A 24825-nucleotide genomic window follows, 5' to 3' on the forward strand; every position below is an offset into this window, starting at 1 on the left:
ACAGGAATATTTCTTCCATTCAAGCAAATCGCATGCTTACATAAATATAGTATTAATACAGATTACCTTACCCCCAATGACAGCTTGAAATCTTGGTCTCTTAAGATTTCTTTCATTGTGAGTTGCCCCCTGGGAGACTGCTCAATGGTTTCAAACATTGCACTCCTGTTAGTCGGGGCAACACGGGACATGTCCCCAGCGGAGATGGCTTTGGATTCCGGCTTGCCCTTTGTACATGTGCTGCTGCAACTGCCGAGTCCTGGGAAGGAGCAAAATTGTATTTAAGAGTGAAAGCAGAACTAAAATGGAGAAATATTCATTTCAGAAGAGAGGAAAATGTACTTTAAGCCTGAAAGGAATTCTTTGCGGTTATTCTGCATGAACTAGCTACGAAGGTTAATAAAGATGTTAGCATCATAAAAAGCACAGGAAAATGATGGGGAACAAAATTCAGAGAGGGATATCTATGCTTCCAAATGAAATCCATTTTTCTGGTAGTTTTTCATTGGATGAATTGCCACAAGAAGAGCTAGCATGCAAGATGAGGCAGCAGAAACATTGGGGAGGGGGAAGTATTGTATCAGAGACTGATATGCAAATTTAAAGTATATAAACTACAGGCAAAGTGAGTGCCCAGACGAAGGGGGCCCATAACACTTTTGGTTTTTTTCCCCTCTGGCTGCTGGTTCCCTGTGGGTGTGTTAAAAGGTACCTGAATTACTGGGGCGGGACTTGTGGTGGCTTCTTTTCCAGTATTTCCACTCGGGTCTTGCAGAATCCTTTAGCCTGGGCTTCTCAAGACAGCTGGGACCTGTGTTAACAGCACTGTCCACCACAGTACTCTTAGTGGGAAATGGCTCCAGGTCCCACTCGGAATCAGAAGAAGGGGAAGACGCTCCCACAGCTGCTGCTGCTTCTTGTTTTGGGCCTTTCAGTTGTAGAAGGCATGGAGCGGGCTCGCTGCTGGACTCTGACTCTTCAGAAAGAAAGACCAGAGACCTGGATGGAAGAGGCCACCAGGCATCAACATGGGGACAGGAGCAGCAGATGCACCTTACACATGCTGACGAACAGCATATACCATCACAGTGATAGTGGAAATGTGGCCAGCAGGGCAAGCAGGGCAAGCAGTGCTTGGCAAGGCTATGTACAGCACAAACAGGAATCAGGGCTGTTTTAGGACTACAGGAAAAAATACAAGAGTTAGTGTCCGGACTTTCTCTGGGCTTCACCCTGCTGGTGAAGGGCATGTGAATCATCTCTACAATCCTCTCCCACAGGCTAGGAGGGATCCACAGAGCCACACCTTGCGGGAGTTTCACTTTCTTGTCATTCCAGAACTGGACCATAATTTCTTCGTCTTCTGAGGCTGTTGAGAGAAAAGGTAAGCAGCTATAAGCAGCTGGCCTGCCCAGGCAGCGCACACATACAGATCTCGGGCTTCGCAGCTTTATGCACTTTCTGCTCCTGTCAAGCGGTAGGATCAGCTATCACCGCTCTCTGTAACACCTCAGCATAACGTCATGGAGGGCGGAGTGGGCAGCTAGGGCACCGACGGTGTGACAACAGGCCTGTCAGCATCATTCCTCCCAATTTGTCATCAGATGAACAAGAAAACATTGACTGAGTAACTTTTGTTGTTACTGCCAAAGTTAGCAGGAATGCTCTAAGAATAGCATTTTGATAAGTCAGTGGAGCTTGACTGTCAGACATGGGAAAAATGAATGGTCTGTTGAAATCTCCTGCATTTGGGTGATAAGATCACCCCCAGATGTACCATTCGGTACAAACGTGAACACTCAAGCATGGATGGGTGCTTCCTGAGGGCTGTCTCACTTGTATCCCTCATGAACAGGCCACCGTCCTTCAACATGGCAGACACAGCCTTGCCCAAGCAGATGGGAAAGAGCACATCTGCGGACATGGAAGATAATATTTTTATGGGTCACAACTTCCTGGTGAGGTTACACACAGGTATCAATCAGCAAGTCCCATCAGCTACTGCAAGTTTTAAGCAACACTAAACTGTAGTCTGCGCACTGGTAGTTCTCTGGCAGTAGCATCACGACAAGAGTTTACCCTGACAGTCTCACTTATGTCCTGGAACAGGGCAAGGAAGAAGAGGCCAGCATCTTTCTTACCTCGTAAGGGGTCCCTTGTCTCGATGCCTGTGAGGACGGTTCCTGGGCCGTACCTGGCCATATCTGGCTCCCAGGGTGCCAGGACTTTGTCTCCAGGGAGTAAGGAGTGCTTCATCCTGTTCACATATTCCAGGATGTCATCCTTTGCTGTTTTTTGCACACGCACTGGATGCCTTCCATGTGACACAAGTGGTTTGGCAAACTCTACCAGGAACATGCCTCTTTCACTCTGTTACCAGGACCAAAATAATAGTTCCTCTGAAAAAAAGTCCCTAATGTGTCAGGTCACGTAACCTTTGCCAGGAGGCCATTCTGTGGCTATGTGGCTAGGTCAAAACACCAAGCAAGCCTGAACAGTCACTAAATAGTGTGCGGTGTTAGTCCAGCATTGAGACAGCCAGAAAAACCTTCGTGAGGCTCACCAGAAAGCAGGCTGAGTGAAGCACATGTACAGATTCACTGCTGCTAGGACCCGTATTTTCTTCCCCAAGAAAAAAAGCTATAGATACAGTGCAAGTGGATTTCACAAACCACGCCACCTGCACCAGATAACAAGGGACACTGAAGCTGTTCAGACCTGTTCTTCAGCCACGTCCAAGTCCTTCCTCCTTACAGACAACACTAACTCTGCTTCTTGGGGGGATTGTTGGGAATTTGTATTTTCTTTTAAATCAAGGCCTGTCAAGAGGCTTTCCATCAACAATGAAGCAAGGTACTTCCCTGTTCTTGAGAAATAATAGGTTCTTTTTTCTGTTAAGTTTGAAGTGCTAACAAACTAATGAATTAAAGCTTTCACTAACATTTCTGAAAAGACACCGAGCCATTGGTCTGTAGCTGACTCAAGCTGGAAGTGTGTACATAAAACACTAACGCTTTTCCTGTGCTATTGATGGTTATGTGTCTACACACAACAGCAGCCGGTACGCTGCTCACAACAGCACTCACGCTGCCTGAGCCTGGCTCAGTGCCCAGCGCCAGCAGAAGCAGAGGGCCTGCTCTTGCAAGGTGCACAACACCACTGCTCTCACCAGGAACTGGGAGCTTGGGGGGCACCCATCTTCTGCACAAGAGGACGACCCCCGAAACACACCTGCTCACTCCTAGAAATGGACTCAGTAAAGGAGGCTGAGCAGAGCAAGGATCTGATCATTATTAGCTTATTGGTGCCTGAGGCTGTGCTGCATGCAAGAGGCTCACCCGGCATGCCAGGCCGCAGGAGGTGTGGGCAGCCTGGAATCAGGCACATCGGGAGCTTTATGAATCGACATAACCATGAGCATCTGCTGTCCTGGTGATCTGTTCTCTAATTCATGCACCAGCTGAAATCAAAACTGCAACAGTGAACTCAGGTGGTGTGCGAGGACTGCTGGAAGACTGGACACCCTGTTACACATACCCACGACTACCGCACAGCAACCGTCACTCACCTCTATCTCCTCTTTTACTGTACCGCGGTAATAAAATCCATCTTGTTCCCCTCTCACCAGCACAGGGACATTGCTGTCTAAGCCCACTGATCTCCCCAAAGCGCTCAGCCTCTTCCATGCTGGGCCAGGGGAGGGGAGGCAGTGGCTAATCCATTGGCACCTTGAAGAAAAGAAAATGGGTCAGCACTGGGAGAAACAGCTTCTGTAGGTCATGAAAAAAAACAAATCTCGTAAGATTTAAGAACTGGATCACTCCACCTCATTTTGTAGCACTCCCACAGGCCAAAGTCTGTGGGAAGAAACAGAAAACTTGCTTGTGCTGGGACAATTCTTTGCTCTCAGGAAAAAAACATCAGTGCCTGGTTTTACCCAGATTTCTTTGGTTTTGGGTTTAGAGGAAGTAAGCCAGGAATGCCCTGGAATCCTGGCCCAGCACTACCTGCACTAGCCCCTTTGCTGTTTACACGGCAAGCCAACGCAACCCTTAAGATCAGGAGAAAGGATCCATCTCCAGCACACAGCGCAGCGTAGGTGCACTCGAGAGCGCCGTAGCTGATGGTTTACACTGGGGCATTCAGGGAACAACAGAAAAGTAGAAAAGTAAACAGCAAAGCTGCTGTTTGATGACAGGTTCAAGTTCAAAACAGGAAAAATAATCCCCTGTCACAAAGCATTAGAAACACTTCACAGAAGATGGCTGCTAACGCAAGATGCTTTTATTTATCCAAATAATATTAAAGGAATGTTTCTTTGATAGGAGGTTTACTCAGGCTTTGGTTTTCATAATCTCCAGGGTAGCAAATCACTTTAGTTAATACCATCTAAAAAACTGCCAGTGCAGGGGAGGGAAAAGCTCAAATGATGTTCAAGCTGCTAATTTATTAATCTGACAGACCAGCCTGTTTTATCCTATTAGGTATCACGAAAAAGAACAAATCACAGACTCAAACAAGAACTTGATTTTACCTCTGGGGGGTGAGGGGCTCGGCGATCCAGGCGGGATGCACTACAACAGAGCTCCTACAGCAGGGGCTGACAGTAGGTATGACACTGGAGCACGAGAACTTGTCCAGAGCTGGCATTGCACTGCAATACCTGTGGCCCGTAGGCAGGAACCCTTCCGAACGAGCCATTCTTGCAAAAGCAGCTACCTGCAGGACTCGGTCGTGATCTGTTTGTTGGTAGAAAAAGAGACAATGTATTGGCATTTTCCAACACAAGCAAATGCTTTCCAGTGTACCTTGAGAACTCAGTAGCTTTTATTAATTGTTTATTTTTATTTAAAAAGAATGAATTCAAAATATCCAGACTGGCATTTAGTCAGATGAACCCCTATCAGTGACTTCAGTGATCTTCAGTCACCCAAATCCCGACCTGGTGGAGGGACAGAAACACCCAAGGAAACCAGAAATGCCATGAAAGTCCCAGGAAAGCAGTAGCTTTCACCTCCCTCCAACTTTTGTTTCCTCCTGTAACATTCAGCTCTTTTCTTATACCTACACTCTCCTTTAAAGCTTTCTTGTACACAGTCCCAGCCAAACCTTCCCTGTTTTACAAGCTGAGACAGAAACTACAGCTGAAGTTGACAAGCTGAGTAAACGTGACAGTTTTTGAACGTGATGTTAGATTACAGTTGCCTGTTACTTGTTTTATTTGTAGTGATGTATTAAGAGGAAATATTTTGATCTTTCAGCTGCCCTGTCATGTTTTATAACAGTAGGATTATGGCTTGCCATGAGAAAGAATGAGATGCTCAGATTTGACAAGTGATAACTATTCAGAGGCTGTCACGGTAAGATTGATGATGTGATGCTATCTCTGGTAATCTGACAAGATGTAGTAGACAAGTTTCCATTCCTTTTTCTTTTTTTTATATTGCTTAGAAATGTCTAGCATGCTTAGGCTAAAATTTGCATGGAAATTCAACAACATAGAAATTTTAAGTGCCTAATTTACTTTACAAAATACAGTTTAAGCATTCATATTATGTTTAGATGGTATTTTGTCTCTCATCTAAGAGAGATGATCTGGGAGTGCTTTGCATGAGGACTCCCAGATATACATAATTTCAGAAAACTAGCACACCAAAGCTAGCAAGAGTGGATTAACTGCTGCAAAATGTGTCTTTAAGTCAGCAAATCAACACAATATATTCACTTGTTTCACAACTATACAAACTCCCCTATTATAAACCAAAACAAGATGGAATTGGTTAATACTTTGCAAAGAAATGCAACTATCAATTCTACATTAAAGGACATTTTAAACCCATTCAGTGCTGTTACTGCTGGGAGCCAGGTCCCCTATTTCTGTATAAAACAGGGCACTGACAAAGGCAAGTGTGCAACACTTCATGAGATTTTTATTTCTGGATAACTCCAAGTACTTTGACACAGCAGAGTTTTACTTACCAGCTATTGATAACACTACATCTAGTTGATTTGGATTTAGCCCCGATGCAGAAATCTTTCCCTTTTGCCTGTTTGACGCAGGAAGCCATTTGCTGCCAGTGTTTCCTAGTTGCTACGGAGGTTGCCACAGTCGTTACTACCAGGATCAGACACTCTGACCTTACCAGTTAAAAACCAGTGGAACATGACTACAGAGAGTACCGTTTGTCTGCCGTGTATCCACTCAATTTTCAGCTCCGTGTTGATCTAGATATTGCACTGAAAGACTGCAGGGGTAGAGGAGGGATAAGAGGGCGCAGTGTCCTCTAGGCTTTCTGCCTGCTATTGCAGGGCAAAAAATAGCATCCTACGAAGCTACAGGTCAGGTTTAGAAAAAAAAAGCCCACCACCACAGGGTGTAACAAATAAGTTGGTTTGAATGCGGACAGAAAGGTTGAAGTTGAGAAAAACTGAGGTCAAATCACTTTACAAACCTTCCTTTTTCATAACAAAGGGGAAGGATTAATGAATTCTACCCTGCGAAGTGCATATCAAAAACATGCCAGAATACAATGCAGAAATCTACCTGTTAATCTCTGCTGTGATCCCTAATCTTCCTTTTCTCCTTAACAATTGTTAACTCTTTTTGGGGGGGGGTGGGAGGAATACTAAATTGCATTTTGTAGGCATTTTTCAATTCACTGCTATAAAAATAAGGTAACAGAGGAGATGATTGTGATTAGGGACAAGGACACAGCACTTCGGAAGTCTGTAACCATTTTCTGTACATTCTGTTGCACCCACAGGCTACCTGCTCTCATGCTGTCAACATACTTGTCGTTTAATATAAATAATACAATTCTCTTACATACAGCAAATGTTAAGAACACTTTGCCAGTTATGAGCTAAACTCTCTTCACCATCTTCACATAAATCTATTCTATACCACTTAGCTGAAACCATCAATAGTACAGAGGAACAGACTGGGAGGTTGGGGAAGACCATCCCAGACGTCAACCATTATTAGTGAAAGTCCCAAAAAATTTCTGTTGCAGGATTTCCTCCCCCCCCCCCCCCCCCCAAGGGCAAGACCTTGCCAACCCTCTTTATACTGTGTATTGTGTGAGCAGTTCTAGTCATTTTTAAGGGCAGTGACAGCTGAAGAAGAATCCAATTTTTGACAGAAATTAGGCTAAGTCAACAGTTTTTAATGGGATTAAAATATTCATTAATAAGAAAAGGATGGAACAGCACTTGCAAGACTTTATGCTCTTCCTATGTTCAGTAACCGTGCTTCAGAGAGCTGCTACCCTCCTCTTTTTATTTTCCTCTTTTTAAACTAAGTTATCCTTTCTGTTGGCATCTAACACCATTCCTGAGAACCTTTAAAAAGGCCTTCTAAGAGAAACACTGGTAATTAGATCAAAAATCTTTTAAGAAAGTGCACGTGAGAATAAACCAGTAACATTACAGAAAATGAGAGGAATCTCAGTCCCATCAGTGGAAAGATTTTATTTTAAAGCATGCAGGTTGTGATGATACATACAGTTACTTCACACGTATAGGTATTACATTTTTGGTTTGGTGACAATTTTAGAAATGTTTTCCAATTTCCGTGAATTAACTAACTTAGGCCATTCAGATGAGATTTCCCCAGTTGTCTTTTTCGTATCTAAGAGTAGTTACAATCTGCAAAATCAAAACTCTTTTCTGTGGGCTGATACTGACGCGCACTATGATCTGCTCCTAAGATATGCCAGGAACGTGAATGTCATTAACAATATAGTGGCTACTAGGTTCCCAGACAGGATAACTTTTGCTTGGTTTGGAACGGTTTAGATCGTCTTCAAAAACTGGTTTTGTTTGTTAATTGCTTTTGGTGCTTGGCTTGGCTCCACGACATTTTTTTCTGCCACCACAGAATCACTGTACAGAACAGACTGTAGGTAGCTAATGTATTTTATTGCAGCACGGAGCGTCTCTACTTTGCTGAGCCGTTTCTCCAAGTATTCCTTAGGTAGGTGATGCCTCAGTTTAGCATAGCCTTCATTGACACATTTAACCCTCTGTCTTTCCCTTTCATTCCTCTTTCTGATGAAAGCTGGCCCATAGGAGTACTCACTTCTGCGGTAATTGGAATGGGGCACTTGGTAGGGAAAGGTGCAGGGCTCACTGCAGAAGTTCTCCGTGATGAGATGCTCAGACATGAAAGGAAGGAACGACAAATCTTCAGAGCAAGTGACCTGGTTTGGTGTTTCTGGGTACAGGTGAAACGTGACCACTGGGTCAGCACAGAAAGGCCTGGCCAGCTGTATGCGCTGAGACTCAGTACAGATGGACAACTTGTCCATGAGGTTACGGTAGCTTTTGCCATCCATCAGGTTCTGCATTTAACCTGGAAATGCATAATTACATAATAGTTTAAACAACTCATACTGCACAGTAGAAAAAACTCACCTGGACTTACCAACACTTGGCATTACTGGCATTTTCCAGAAGAGACTTTTAATGCATTTGTGACATTTCAGAATGGTGTTGGAAGATCGTTACATAGAGCAGACAATGTCCCATTTGAAAATACAAGAAAGTGCAAGTCAGCAACACTAATTAAAATAATTCACAACAGATTTTAAGAAAATAAAGCCACTAAAGCTTCCTAAAGCAAACAGCAGTCTCCTTTTACCTCAGCTTTAGAAATGAAGATAATCTACCTTTATGTACTCCACGTAGGTCCAGCTTGCTCCAAATCCACCAGAACTTAACGTCTCCACAGGCAATAAACAAAGCAGGGCAACATCTGAGGCATTGTCTCCACCCCCTTCTCCTCCCTCAAAAAAATTAAACCTACAATTCCAGTAACACACTCCCTATCCATACCAAAAAGCCTTCAAAGACAAATTATTTTTTCTCTCTATTCATTTGATGTCTCATTCACAATACTGTCTTAATTAGATGGAAAACTTGTGCAGGGAATGGAAGTCAATCTTAGTTTTATGTCTGTCAGGTCTTACATCCATTCTACATAAAAAGTTTTACAAAAAGTTTAGAGGATGAATTTCTGCTAAACCTCCCATCTCCTTGCGTCCTCATGCTCCTTCTGCACTCACCTACAGATTAAACACAGATACAAAACAATAAATACAATCCTACTGATAGAGGATTATGAAATAATCAATTTATTAAAGAAAAAATGCGTGTCCTCATAATATTGTTCCAATTATAAATTATTTTACTATGAAGGGACTGCACACAGTTGTTGGGGCACTGCTAGAAACCTGTAACTCAGACTGGCCTACTAAAATCACATACCCTCTCTTCAGAGCAGCATTACAGCAGGCGTAACTACACAAATCACCCTTATATATTTATTAGAAAGATAATCTTGCAGTTTTATAGGAAGCTACATTATAGTGCCTTCCCAATATCATTATTCAAACAGCTACATATCAGCATAACTGTAACGATTGTTACCGAATAGCTACTTAAAAATAAATTTTCAATAACTAGCTAATTTTTAAAGAATTACTGTGATCCATCCTCATGGATGGCAAGCAATTCTTGCCTACATAGAATCTATCCAAAATGCACTTACTCACCATCCACTTCCACATCTATACATTGCTGTCTAAAACACTTAGGTTATATTACACCCTCTAAAATGGAAACCAAACCTGAACATTAAACTAGGTTACTAGAAACATCTAGATTCCATACTCACAAAAACCTTCCAAAGCTTTATATGTTCCGACCATTGTTCCATAACATAAATGGGATCCCCTTATTCCTTCACAAGGATATGGGGATATTTTAACATTTTCTAATGACTTCATACCTGCCACGTTTAACACAGAAAGACTTTTTACTCAATATGAACCTATCCTCACAACATATTCTATCAAGATGCCTCTGTATTCAGTGTTGTTCCTTTTTCTAATGCACACAGATCTCACAACAGAAATCTTAGAATTCATTTATAGCATGCTGTTATACAAGAGAGAAAGTCACACACATCTTAAACAGGTACTTCTGTAGGTAGGCTGAAAGCATGAATGCACATCCATTTTACATTAATATACATGTAGAAAATCAGAGGTGAATATATATACTTGTTATAAAATGAAAATAGTAGAGTCATCTTTCCCTTTTCTGCTTACACAGGTTCGGTTATTGTCTAAAAACTTTCTACTCCTAACAACGTAAAAACATTGTCTGAGGAAAAAAGTCTGTTACACAGCAAAAAAAACTTTATAGCAAAACATCGCTATAGAGCAAGAAACCAAAACCAACACAACTCCGCAAGAAGAGATACTTGCAGTATTTGTTGCTTAGTACTGACACTTCTGCTGCATATTAGCATTACCTAAACCAGTTATCTGCAGCCTTAGTACCTGCACAAAGTGCAAAATGCAAGTATTAGGATCGTTTTCCTTTCAGACTAGAGACTCACCAATCTTCAGATGAAAGTAAAATCCAAGGAAACAAGACGTGCTATTTTAAGACTGATGAATAATACCTGAAAATATCCAAATGATATTAAAAAAAGAAGTTAATGTTCCATTTTTCTTACACCTTATTTAATAAGATATCATATTAAACACAATTCATTAAAAAGCTACGGAAGCACTGTTACTGAATAGCTGGCAGAAGTGATTTACAAAAACACTGATATTCAGTGAAGATCTGTTGCTAGATACAGCAATACGCAAGTCTCTTACCTGAATTATGTAGCTTGTTCCGCTGAGTCAATGACTGCTGCAATTTATAGTCAATTGACAACATGCAAAGTAGCTTACAGTTAGATCTGCTCATTTCTGGTTTGGCTTTTCCACCCACACCACAGCTATGATGGCAACAAAACTTGGCATTAAGGGCCAGAAATTTTAAAACTGTATTGAACACAACCAGATTACCTGAAAAAGTAATCAGGAAGGTACTTTGTTTACTTCCTGTACGTATTCTGTTACAGTTTACTAAAGCAGTATTTTCATTTATTGGTATTTCGTACTTTAATGTCTAAATATAACAATCAGCTAGAATTTAGTTAAATATTTGCCATCAAGGCATAAGCAAACTAATTTTCATAACTTCATTTTAAACACAGAAAATCAGTATTTATTTAGAAGAAACTTGTGATTAATTTGTCTCCAGATTAGAGGTGAGGACACACATTAGCTTAATACCCTCAAATTTAATCTTCATTACACCTGTAATTTTGGGAAATTCCCTTAGTGTTAAGAAGTACAGCACCATATAAAACTCTCTAATAAAGCATTTATGAAGGTAGACAAGATTTGAAAACAGTGAGCAATGAGTAGCAAGACAAACACTTCAAAGTTTTGCTTAAACTTAGAAACACAGTATGGAGCAATCAGTCTGTATAGTCAAATATATATAGGTATATATGTGTTACGTATATCAGTACATAGCTGTCCAATTGTACAGGTGCAAGGAAAGAGGACACCTAACTTCAAAACCCCCACATTTTACAGGATTACCTTGACACTTTAGATTATCTCACTATTTGGCCCTTCTATCGATCAAGGTAAAACCACACAAAAAATCCCAAACCAAACCAGTTTAGCTAAAAACTTTCAGAAGACACTGTAAGATTAGCAACACTTGATCTACTACCAGCAGAGCTACATACATCCAGTCTTGTCTTCTTGGGACTGTCAGCCATCAAAGAAAGCATTCTGCTTCTGCTGTCCTTGTGTGGGGCCACAACAATGCTGTATTCTGCATCCTCCTCCCCACACCAGCTTCAGGCCTCATCAGAAAGGCAGCCAAGAGGTAGAGCATCTACTAGAACTGGTAGAAAGGCATCTATTCAACAGACAAGTTACATTATTTTTTCTTTAGCATACCTGAGGTACATCACTGTCATAACCGGTTATTGACTCATCAGGGAGGGATGTTGAACACAGTAACTGAACCCAATTCTGGATTTTTTTTGTTGTTGTTGTTCTGTCAATCCACCTTGTGCTTTTTTTTTTTAATTTGAAGAAAAAATCCTGTGCCTCCACCAATTAGCCACCCATTATAATTCCTTCCAGATTAACTCAGGTTTTGGAAGACTACAGGACTGACAAGAGAATGAAGCTCTGTATCTGCAAAAGAGCTGCAGCCAGTGCAAATGTTGTTATGGGGCAACCATGTTTCCACCCCTGATGCGGCAGAGCTATGTGTACAGGTACAGTTTATTTCCCATGCTACTCTGTTCCCCAGGCTGTGGGCTAAGCAAGCCAAAACTGCACCCGGCAACATAGAGTCCTGTTCCATGGACCACTTCCTTCCACACTGGAACTCAAAACTGTATGAGACAATAATGTAACTACATATGCATAGCTAAATTTGAGTCAGGGATTAAAAACTTTTTTCAATTAGCAATTTGGTGAGCCTTTCTTTCCTTTATCTAAGCACTGAACAAGTGCATATTGCTACTCAAAAGCATTTTCAGAGAAGTGCTTTTATAGATGGAATTTACATGCAGGGTAATGAGGGAGAAAAATGATGACATACAGATAAAGCACATCCATTTTTCAAAAATCAGTTTTATCTTTAATTGTTACATTCCAAAGGGGATATATGAAAATCAGTCATCTAGCAACTGTGTACCTCTTAAGAGAGATGAGTACAGAATCACAGATAAAAAAATACACCTAACTCCCAAGATGACAGGTGCTAGAGAAAGTATGTGCCTTACACCATCAATCCAGACAAATGCAGAAAGATTTTTATAATAAATATTTCATCATATACTAACTCCTGAGACTTTACCCATGAAAAGAAAGGGAAAATATTTTTTTAAGAGATATCACATACATACAATATATTAAGCTATTAAAGCAAAATAGAACAAAATGCCAACACTGTCTTGATACGCACTGCATCTGAGTTTATCTACATCACAGTACTTTAAGTATGCAGCTCAAAGAGTCAGTGTCTGTTTAAGTTTTGCCTTAAATCTGCAAACATCACTTGACATAAAAGCATCTTGAAAGTACGAGTGCAAGAAACCAAACAATGAATACAGCCAATTAGGATTTCATTCTCTGATACGAAAACTACACTGCAAGATTTAGATTTCCAGTACCTAGCATTAGTCAGCAGAAAATCCAAGTATATTTACAAAAGGTCTTTACATAAAGTGATTAGTGAGTTGTAAGTAATTACTGTGTTTCCAGGTACTTTTTAACCACATAAATAGTAGAGAGAAATGTATAGTTAAAAACCACCATAAAGTCACAACTGTAAATAAGGTACCACAGTGGCAACCCAAGATACCTTAGGGTTTCTCTTCTTTTCAGTTTTGTTAGTAAAAGCCATTTGAAAATGTAAAGATTTTAGCTTTTGGTTAACTAATCTTTTTAAATTGCTTCCACTCCAGTACATTCCTTCAAAGTTCAAATACTTTTTTCTTTATTTTTTTTAAATCAATAATGAACCGTTCAAGAAAACCCTTCTGAACTGGCAGGATCAGGAAGACATAAGTCAGCTCTTTCAATTAGTCCACTTTACTTCCCTGGAGTTATTTTACTGAGACACAATTAACTCAGCACAACATGACGGTCAAAGACAGATTTGCGTTGCTCTTGGACCTGTAACTTCCAACGCTGCTGGGCATACTCCACTTTGTTCAATACATTGGCGCGGCTCCGAGAACGAGCCAGCACATCGTGTGCGTTTGCAAAAGGCTGGTGATCCTGGAATGGCAAAAATCATTAGTTAGATCTCAATAGCTCCACTGAGCAATTACATTAGTCTTTTTTGTTGTTACATTCCAAAGGATGTGAGGGTTTTTTTGTTTGGTTTTTTTTGGTTTTTTGTTTTGTTTTGTTTTTAAGGTAAACAAGCTGTTTCAACGAGCTGGTCAGTAATAATGACTAAGCAAGTTTTCGAATAGTTAGAACTGTACTTCAATTTCTCATTCAAAGTAACTTCCACAGGTTCCCCAAATAGACCAAACTTCATTGTACTGTCAAACAATCATCTGCTGCCCAGAGACATCATGGTGAGCTGCAAGATCAGAACTACAGTCTTGCATCCATTAGCAGCTGGTGGGACAGAAGCCTAGAACAGACCCAGGCGCTGGGAGCCTCCTGTTATTGTCGTGTATTGCACTTCATTTTAAAACTGAATTAAAGAGTCAATTCTCTGCCAGCTCTTGGCCATTTACCGTCAGGCAGTTCAGGATGTTCACACACAGCTTCTACATAAAACCAACACACTCTGATGTTTACCAAACTAACCCCATTGTACTGAGCTGTCTAAAAGCACAGTGTCAATACAGCTGTTTAAGTGACAGCTCAACAACAACTGAGTGCTTGTTTAATATTTACTCTGTCTGTTTTCTAACAGTACCTGCAAAGGTTTATTTTTTTCTAGTAAACATAATCAAGGTATAAACAATAAGAGTTGGAACTGAACTTCTTATTTGGGTATCAAACTGTTTTTGACAAAGTCATGTTGCTAAAGCTGTCAGAAAGCATCATATATAAAATGCATAATGAAAAAATAACGTAATTATGTCCTGTATTAAATAACTGTCTTTTTTTTTTATGTCTACACTTCATATTCTTTTTTTTTCCCCCAGAACACTTTTGAAGACATTTACATTAATGGATACTTTATTTGTGACATGACTGTGTAGAGTAGCTCAATGATAATTCTTAGTAGCACAGAGATTATCATTAACGATACCCCTTGAAGTGATGCCTACAAGTCCCAAAGCCACACACACACGAGCCTCACCGGGCTAAGAAATATGCTCATAGAGAACAAGAGACAATCCCTGACCCAAAGAGCTATACTCTCACCACGAAAAATTATGCAGGTGGATATACCTAGAACGGGCAGTTAACTGGTGACAAATCACTTTATTCACAAGGAAACAAAATCACAACAGCAACACATTTCTACCATAAAATAGATGGTGGAAGGGAGAGCACAGGACAAGGTAGATGGTACTGGCTTTCCTGATAAACAACAATCTCAGCTCAAAGGCTAGTTACTGTCAATTTCTATGTAGACAACAAGGGAAAAAAAGAATTTAAGAGGAAAGAGGTCTATGCAAGTGGCTTACATTCATCAGTTGCCACTGCCATCAATGGGCAACGAGAAAGAGCAAACATACTAGCTTTAAATTCAGCAACAAAATCGATGCATGCGGTATTGCCAAAGCATGACAAGGATCAATACCACAAGAACTTGCAAGAGGGAAGGCAAGGATGGCGATAAATGATGAGGGACCTTAAATTATTTCACACTCAGTGTCACACAAGGAGGATAAACAGGAAAGGAGCAACATGAACTAAGCAAGGACCTGAAGTGCTTTTTGTTCCGAGCACTACTGCAGATACAAGCACTAGTGACTCCACAAGCACAGGTAATGGTCACAGTACCAGTTACAGCAAAACATGACATTGGTTAAGATGGATCCAGATTTTAAGGTAAATTCATTCTGCAGTTAACCTGAGCTCTGCCATGGGACTTACTTCACGTCTTCCACCTACAATCAGAAGATTCTAACCCAGATTTGGAGGTATTAATATAATTTATCTGAAGCATAAAATAAAAAGGATTTGTCTGAGGTATAGCATACAGCACAAGTTCATTTAATTCAAGTAGGAATCTGCCCAATTTACTATAAGAATGGAGATAGGAAAAGGGCCATTCAAATCCCTCCTTTCCAAAAAAAAAAAAAAACCTCCTAGAAGTGACTGGGAAAAATCTTAAGATGTCAATACAAAGACATTTGGAATACGTCTCCATGTAATACACAAGGAAGCACAGAAACAGTAGGACATAACAGCAATAGTATACCTCTGTCCAAAGAACCATTACTCCAGACAATGTTAGCTCAAACTTGGGTAACAAACACATATTTTTATTGTGAAATCAAGGTAAATAAAAAGGCACAGCTGATAAAAGCTATTATCTAGGAAAATGCTTGATTTTGAATACTTAATATCCGCCTCTGCAGAAAAAAATCACCTTTTTAAGTCAAGATGGCTGATGAGGCCACTGTTGATGAAAAAATGGTAGAACTAAAGAATATGCTTTTCCTCAGTTTACTAGCAATGACAGTTGTCACTCCAAAACAAAACAAAAAAACCAACCTGGAGAAACTGAGTGCAACTCACATTAAAATCTGCAGATACACAGCATAACAGAGCATAGCATTTACCGGTTTTGATACCTTCAGATCTACGGAGCCACCGAAGCAACAGGCAGTCAGAATTACAGCGCTCTTAAACAGATTTTTAAAAAGCGTTGCCATCATAATTTTGTTTCACCAAGAACAAAGTTATTTATCTCCTGCTATTAACTTCCTATTTATTTGAAGGAATGACGAAAATATTCTTAATGATTCTATTGTAAGACACTAATAAATACTGTAAGTCTTTTTGGCTAGCTCCAGTTTACTTCAACGGTAATAAAGCATTTGTGTCTGGTGAAAGTCTCAGGTTAAGCAGACGGCAATCTTCCCATTTCATACTCTGGGTTTGGTTTCAGAAATTCTTTCTAAGGCTATGCCACACCTGAAGCATACTTCATCAGTAAAAGCAGTACTGCTTGAGGGCTCAATATAGAAAGTACATTGGTGCTGACACTTCAGAATTGTTTTATCAGTTTGTGTGGTTCAACCCTGACAGCTTACCACCAACCCAGCTGCCATTTTAGAAAACTTTCCTCACAGTACTTTATGGCAATACTTCTCCCAGGCATGCAGATTCATCAGGTTCAGATGCACACAAATTCATCAGATGCAAAGCCATAGTCCATATTTTTATACTATTCTAAGTCCCCCTTCAATACCCAGATGACCTACTCCCACCAACCAGTATTCCTTATCCACACTAATCAGGTACTGAAGCATCTCACTCTTTCCAATACAAAGTTTCATTAGGGCTTACTTTCCCTTCTTGTAATGGTAATGAAGACAATTTTGTTCCATCTTTATTAGAAGTCAAAAACACCATGCTGGAGATTGGGAAGGCCAGTAATGACAGGAAACCGAGTCACTAATAGACTACTCCCCTTTTCCTCCCAAAAAAGGCTGTTCTAATCTGTTGGAATATACTGTCACACTCTGGTTTCTAGCTGTAATACTAGAAATTATTTCAGCATCAATCACTATTTTTCTTCATTATAATAATTTCTTCTTGAATTTTTAGCATCAACAAATTCAAACCGGAGCTATAGAAGATGCAACCCCTCTACTTTCTTTTTGTAGAGAGAAATCTAAGCAGCAAGCAATTTGCATAAATATGATCACTAGCAACACTGTATGGATCATTAACACTTACAAAGTTGTACCTCCTATATATGCTTACCTCTGTTCCTACTCTGTTTCTTCTCTGAGAAAATAATCTGTGTCTAGAGCTGGGATAACTGAAGCAGTCCTCGTCTTACTACTTTCTAAGCCAGTGAAAAATGAAAGAGTGGCTTCACAGAAGTCATCACACAGCTTGGTTTTCCTTTCCCTTCAGGAAAAGCATTTACTGGCAAAAATAGCTGCTCATCCCAAATAGTTATATAACAACTAACCATCCCAATCTTTATGTTAACCCAAGTACACAGACACTCTGGTGAACTCACCCCAATGTCTTCATCACTTTGTATGAGCTGTGAATGTCCAAAGAGACGTCTCTTCAGGATAGGTTCCACCAGTGTAAGGTACACCATGTACAGAAGAAGTAGGCCCAAAATAGACAGGTATATGATGATTGTAACCTACACAATGCAAGCACAGTTTATGCCAGAATTGTGACATTCCCCCCACAATCTCTCAGCAGGCAGCAAGGACCAAAAGAAGAGCACATGCAAAGTTTGTGATGAGCCTGTCGATCTTCGGTAGTGTCACCAGATGACTTAAAATCCATGAACAAGGGTTTGAGGCAGACAGCTGTTAGCTTGAAACAGTTTCTCTTAGTGAGCCCTTGCTAAAAATCTTATGCTATGCCTCTTAAACCTACTCAGTGTTATAAACCTCACCTCAACCAAGACAACTATTCAGTTTGGCCGTTAAACAGGTGACAAATTTGGGGGTTCCTGCATGGTCTCCATTCTCTGGCATAGATCTGCATTCAAACAGTCACTAAGAAAAATGGGAAGGCAAAAAGAAATACCAAACTTCTAAAAGACCAAAAAAAGGTGCCTGTGTTATAAAAGAAGAAAAGATGCACTGCACAATCTATTCAACCCAGCCTAGGGCTCAATGGCTCCAATAGGATAAGAATGCAAAGAACACAGAAATATTAGAGCAAACATGGACAATTTTGCGTTTTAGCTTGCCAACGTATAAGGAAAATTTAAAGTAAGCAAGTAAGACAGCTGAATAATGAGAGTCCCTCTAAAATAATAACAAAAACAAAGTCCAAAGCTTGACAAAATGCCCTAGAACACTCAGAATTTCACCAAAGTATAAAACTTGATCTCTAAAGTGGAGATCTTCAATAAAAGATCTCAAGCCTGCTCCTTCAGCTATATCTTGATGCTATTGTTACTACTCAAGATAAATTGTGAACAACTATAATGAAAAAAGTTAAATCTTAAGCTGTTTTAGAAAAGTTTTCCCTTTAAAAAGAGTATTTCTCTAAAAGACAACAGACATATTTACCAATCAGTTGAAGCATTTAATATATGCCAACAGAATTACATTGTTTACCTTAATTGTGACAGAGCTTCTCTCTTCATATTTGCATTCACAACGTAAACAGTATGCTTCTACATCAGGTCCAGGGACAGGCATAGGCTCAACCACATGAAGACAATCACTGGAGACAGACAGAAACTGCTCAGTCAGTTTTGAGCTGGTTTTAGCTTACCTGTTCCACTATGCATGCAGACCCCAGCTGCATGAGCTGAGAAGCCACCTTTGCTTAAGTTCAGCCATTCTAAATTATAGGTATCCGAGATTCAATAAATAAATAAATAAAATCACTACTCCACAGTTATTTTACTTAAACAAGAAATTCAGCTATTGACAAGCTGCTAAACAAGTTTTAAGACTGTTAGAACTCAATACGATGTTTTCATTTCTCAGTGAAAGCATTAAAGCTGTTAGCATAACAAGTCCAAGGATTTGAATTCCAGCACGAATGCATCACTTGACACTGACATCATGGATGAAAGTAAATTCCAGCTATACACTTCTCTCTTCATCATACTCAAAAGAGCCTTATTCTATCCTTCCAGTAGCTGAAGGAAGATTAACCTCTCTTTGGTGTTCATGAACAGAAGTTCTTTTTTCTTGCCATCACAAGTTACAGGCATTGAAGAAAAAAAAGAAGTCAGATGGGTTGTTTCTCTAAGCAACAAGATAGTGAATAAATAGCATTCGGTTTTCTGCACTGGACCTGGATGCGAAAGCATAACTTGACTTAAAAGATTACAAAATACAAGTCAGTCCCACGCTAAAAAGCACGGTTGACGATCTTATGGGCACTCTATATCACAGCACTAAAATCCAGCTGCCATGAGACAACTGCTTCCACTGATAACTTATGTAATTTTGGTCTCTTTGCTGACTCAGGTTCGCTGTTCAGAGTTCACATCCCAGGCTCCCTGCAGACCACTGACAGAAGAAAAATCATGTTTCGCCTTTATCCTGGTTAACTCAACGTTAGCACAGTCAGAAGCAGGTCATGAAACAAAACACCTGAAGTGACAGCAGCAGCCTAGGATTCAGCACCCTACTGGGCTAGATTACAACGCTGCAAACACATGGCCAGACACCAACTCATCTCTTCTGTTTTCTTTTTGCTTCTTCTTCATAAGTAAAACTATTGAGTGTCAAGTCACATCCTCTGGAGAGGAGTGGAAGGCTTATTTTTCTCATTTATTTGAAAGTAAAATTACATTCTGCTCTGTGGAGGAGTGCAGCATTCAAGCTACAAAATCAAAAATACATGCAAGTTATCATCTACACAATTTTTGTTCATATGATTGAAAGCTTGCATCAATATGCTGCACAAGTATAGTAGAAAGCTTGTATTCAGCTTAAGTACAGTAGCAAGTCTGTTACTGTGAATATATCAAATACTAATATCAGCATTTTTTTTTCCCACTCAACTGCCTCTACATTACCACCCTCTCCCTTGCGCCCACAGTAACAGCACCAAGGAAGCAGTTCCTCCAAGGCAAGCTAGGCTAGTCAGAAGGGCAGCTTCTGCACAGATTTCCAGTTCATTCAGCTTGTAGACAGGGTGTCCTCCCTCCTTCCACATCCATGACTACTGCTGCAGTCAGCCCCCATACACCAATTCTTTCAAAGTACAAAATACAAACACCAATGCTTTCCAAGGGGGTTATTTAACCCTGCAGGTGCTTAGGGACCACTATGCTTGTCGAGCGCCTTGTCCATCAGGATGGGGTTGCCTGCAATAGTTCCAAACCTGTGTGCAGAAGGGTGAACACTTTTATTGGTGTCAAAGCACCCCAGCCCATATTGATGTTAGCATAACGCGTTGTTTGCCAGTCTGAAGCCAATGAACAGACCGCTCCAAGTGAAACAACTGAAGCATCTAAATAAGAGTATCATGATGCACATTACAGGTTCAACATTAAAAATTAAATTTTCATTTTTTGTCTGGACAAGCCAGCAGTAAGTGGTCATTATACTGTACATAATTCATAAAGACACTAAAAATTGATTTGGCCTTTGTCTCATGAGTAACTGATCTAAATGCCTAAAGGATGGTGCACATCAGCCAGTTCTGTTCAATAACAAGTCACTTGCACGGATGAGGAAGCTAAAGTATGGCACTAAATTTGTGGATTTTATTGCACATAAGGTAGCAATCAAGCCTTTTAGAAGTGGCAAGAAGACATCGCAAACAGAAGATCAAAGCCATAAAATGTTCCCAGATGGTCATTTAAGAAATGATCTCAACAAAACGAGATTTAAGATAGGAAAATAATTTTTGAGATTCTGTATACATCAGTATCTGTCACCATAAAATTAGTCAAGCCTTCAAAGATAATTTTTTCTTCAATCAGTACCAATATTGATTTAAAGGGAAACAGAGTCTTTTCTGCTAGTAAGGCACTCACTAAGCAGTACGCACTGCAAAAATCCATTTTCATTTGCAGAGCAGTAATGAACAATAAAACCAGTAACACTGCCACTCTGAAATGTCTGCTGCAGCTGGAATTCTCCCAGTATGTTTCATTGCTGCAACTTAATTTGTCATAATAGGACTAATGTTGTTAAGTTAATCATGTGGAACAAAAATAGTAATTTTGATTGGACAGTACATTTTCTGTTATTAGCTTAGACTGAAATTTACAGTGTTGTTTCTCACAGTTCTCCTGTAAGTAATTTAATAAGTCAAGGCACAGCCCTATACATATCTGTATCACTAATTTTACTCCTATAATTATTTTTGTGGGCCTACTCAAGGGCATGAAATTTTCATAATCAAGATGCCAACCCGCTGCTACTCATCAGACTGAAAAGTCTTTTATAAATTCTTAATGTAACTGAAGAAGAGTCAGTACATCAAGTAGTATGTCACATTTTTATAGGTCGACCCAAGAATCTCTGAGCACTTCCAACATCAACACAACTCTAAAACATGGTGTTTTATTTGTATGATTCACATAGGCAAGGATACTCAAGGTGAAATTACACAAGGGAGCTATGCCAATGTAAGAAATCACTGTCATCTCCCTTTCTTCCCCAGCCCCTCATCCCTGGCCATGCACATCAGTCCACAGCTCGGAGAGGAGTCTGACAAGTGCCATAGCTGGCCTAAACAATACAAAAGAGCGCGCTGCTGGGGCACAGAGATGCAAGACCTCCCTCTCTCGCTCTGAAAAAATGTGTTGTTAGATGGCTCGGGTTGTGTCATGTAACTGCACTCTCTGGCTGCAATTCTGAGGAACAGAAATCTCCAGAAACAATAGTCTCTAAATGATAGGATGGATTTCAAGAGTAGAGAAAGAGGAGACAATACTCCCGAGCCCTAGTTCCATGGCCGTGCTCCCTTGCCTTTATGCCATTTCAAATCACTGTATTCAAATTACAACACCCTCTTCCCTTCTACTACTTCCAAGCCTAAATAAATAACTAAACATGCAGGCAAGCAAACCAAAACAGAAGACAGGGCAAAGACTATGGATTTCAAGCCTGGTCCCTTGCTAGAGCTGAATTCTGGAGTACTTTTAAAAGAAAAGTTCAGTAAGTTATGCAAGAGATGTAATTTCTCCTGGCACCACCATAGGAGACGCAATATAATCACTATGGAACAAGTCTTTAACCAGTAAGACTCATTATATAATTTTTTATGCCACACACACTCACCAGTCTTTTTGTGAAACATTTTTGTTGTAAATATTGCCCGAATGGTCTTTGTAAGGAGGGCAGATACATTTACATCGGACATCCTCAGAATTCTGTAAAATAAACAACATGCTTAGAACAAATTCTCATCAGTAAGCATAACAGGATACAGAAAGCACTCTTCACATAATACATGAAATATTTAACACAAACTACTTGCAAGTATCTTTGAATAGTCTTACTCAGGGTTTCCTTCAAGTTTAAGAACAACCCTTCAAAATTACTAACCAAGCAGAGCAATTTGTCAAGTAACACTGTTATTTTAGATCGCAAACACATTCTTCATGAGAAAAATCTGAAGTTTAAGCTCACTCTTCTTTTAAAGAAAAAACACACATTCAGAAGTTACCGATGTTGGTATACGCAACTATTCAACTTATGAGGACAGCTGCATAACACAGTGACAAGCTTAAAACGGATGAAAGAATATTAACCCCAAATGGAGGTTGGCAAAGAAACCTCTGTGGATAATTCTGTCCTCCCTGGCCACAAGAAAAACAACTCTGTAAGCAAAAACTACTACAGGGACTAGTACAACCTACAGTCCTCTTGTCTTAAACAGCAGCAGGATATTGTGAGGTAGAGAAAAAAGTACAAAACTGGAATCCCAAACGAAGGCAAAGTAAATGTGAAAAATTCTGGAAACTTGTAAAAGCAAGTTTTAGAGAAACAAATTAACACTTGCCTAAGCAACAATAGACACTGCAGAAAGAACTGAGGAGAATTAACTGTTATGGACAGTGAGAAAGAAGTAGCACCCAAAATTAACATTTAGATCACTACTGGCAAAAGGGAATTTCAGGAAGAGATCACTTTGTGTGGTATATTAAAATAGGATAATTCATTCCTTTCCCAAATCGCACAAGGCAAGTGGTTGAGTCCCCATCCCTGGAGGTATTTAAAAGACGTGTAGATGTGGTGCTTAGGGTCATGGTTTGGCGGTGGGCTTGACGATCTTAAAGGTTTTTTTCCAACCTAAATGATTCTATGATTCTAAGAACAAAAAACCCTATAGAGAGAACAGACACAGTCAGCAAAGGGTTACAGACTAAAGCATTCTCAAATCCAAATCAGAGTAATTTATTCAAGCGAATTAGAAGTGACAGAGGATAAACATGGCTTCTCTAAATTCAAGGCAATTTCTAACAGCATTACAAAGGAATGTCTTAAGAAGTATTGGTAATAAACTTCTACACTGAACAATTCAGTCAGAGCAACACTAAGTGGGTATAGGTCAGTTGGAAAACCTTGACTGCACTATACACCAAGTCACTTCTGGTCTCACCATAGAAAAGTCAAATAGCTGATTATCATAAAAAAAAAAGAAAATTCAGACATGCCAGCACTTTGACAATGGGAAAGACTTTTACTATTAGGAGACACAATGTTCTCAGTCAGTCACAGAGACGCTAAGATTATAGTCCCAAATACTATCCCAGAAGGGCCAACCGCAGAGTCTCTGCGGACGCAGCCCAGGTAGGGCAGCAGGAGCCGGCGGAGCCACCGCGGGCCAGTGAGAAGAGCTCACTCGGAAAGCAGAGCGCCGGGCTGAAGATGAGGCGAGACGCGGGGCAGACCCCGACCGCAGCCCCGGCACCCACAAAAACAGCAGCTCCATCCCCAGCAAGGCCTTCTCAGCCAATACGTTTTGCGTGACCACCACATCAAAACTACATAAATTGCTACACGCTTAAGGCTGGCGGAGAAGCTGGCGACGCCAGGCGGACGGGCCCTGCTCCTCCCGGCTGCCCCACGGGAACGCCCGCTCCGGGAGCCCGGGGGGCCGCAGCGGCGCAGGGCAGCACCCGGCTGAAACCACCGGCTCCGGCCTCCACCTAAAGCAGGCCGAGGCGGCCGCGGGGGGGGTGGAACGACCGGGGGGCACCGAGCGACCTGCGGGGCGGAGGAGGGGAGGGCCCCGGTACAGGGAAGGGGGGGTGGGGAGTACCACCGTGATCCGTGTCCCCCCCACCGCGCCCCGCTCACCTTGGCCTCAGCGCCCAGCCCCGCCAGAGCGGCCAGCGCCAGCAGCGAGCAGAAGCGCGCCCAGGCCCCGCAGCGGGCCGCCATGTCGGGCCCCGACCGCTCACCGCCGCCTCACCGGCCCCCCAGCGCCCGCCGCCATCACTTCCGCCTTCCGCCGGGCTCACGTGAGGCGGCGTCCGGCCGCGATGGCGGCCCCCCGGGAACGGCGGCGCCGCCGCCGGATGGTTCCGGTGCGAGAGGGCGTGTCCGTGCGCGCCGGCCGGCCCCCGGCGGGATCCGCTTCCCCGCCCCGCCGGCGTCTCCGCCAGACGCCCGCCGTGCGGGGCCTGCTGCCCGCGGGGCTGCGAGCGCCCGGCGGCGGCGGGGCCGGGGCGACCGTTACCGCCTGTCCCCGCAGCCCAACGGCTCCTGCGCGCGGCTGTGGGCAGCGCGCGGCACCCCCAGCCGCGCGGGCCCCCGCGGTGACACGACGGGGAGTTGCGGTGACTGCGTTAGCGCGGCAGTAAGCGAAGGGGCCGTTTTGCACAGGCCAG

The 24825-nt window shown here is 41.5% G+C and overlaps 1 protein-coding gene across 20 annotated transcripts in view; it reads right to left on the reverse strand.

The window, feature by feature from the left end:
• Positions 1 to 24443, reverse strand: part of LOC309593469 (transmembrane protein 9B-like) — a 30005-nt gene extending 5562 nt beyond the window's left edge. Inside the window, exons 1-9 of one of the 20 annotated variants that reach the window (XM_082318086.1) lie at positions 11606 to 13496; positions 10674 to 10798; positions 10406 to 10471; positions 8081 to 8353; positions 4535 to 4739; positions 3569 to 3728; positions 2142 to 2370; positions 713 to 1369; positions 72 to 259 (exon numbers count right to left, since the gene is read on the reverse strand). In XM_082318086.1, the coding sequence (XP_082174212.1) occupies positions 72 to 259; positions 713 to 1369; positions 2142 to 2370; positions 3569 to 3728; positions 4535 to 4739; positions 8081 to 8348 (1707 nt within the window). In that variant the 5' untranslated portion in view covers positions 8349 to 8353; positions 10406 to 10471; positions 10674 to 10798; positions 11606 to 13496. The other 19 variants (XM_082318085.1, XM_082318087.1, XM_082318089.1 and 16 more) reach the window with 19 other exon arrangements.
• Positions 24444 to 24825: the final 382 nt, after the last annotated feature.

The sequence above is a fragment of the Platalea leucorodia genome (assembly GCF_965183815.1).
Source record: "Platalea leucorodia genome assembly, chromosome: 7".
In the NCBI taxonomy this organism is placed as follows: Eukaryota; Metazoa; Chordata; class Aves; order Pelecaniformes; family Threskiornithidae; genus Platalea; species Platalea leucorodia.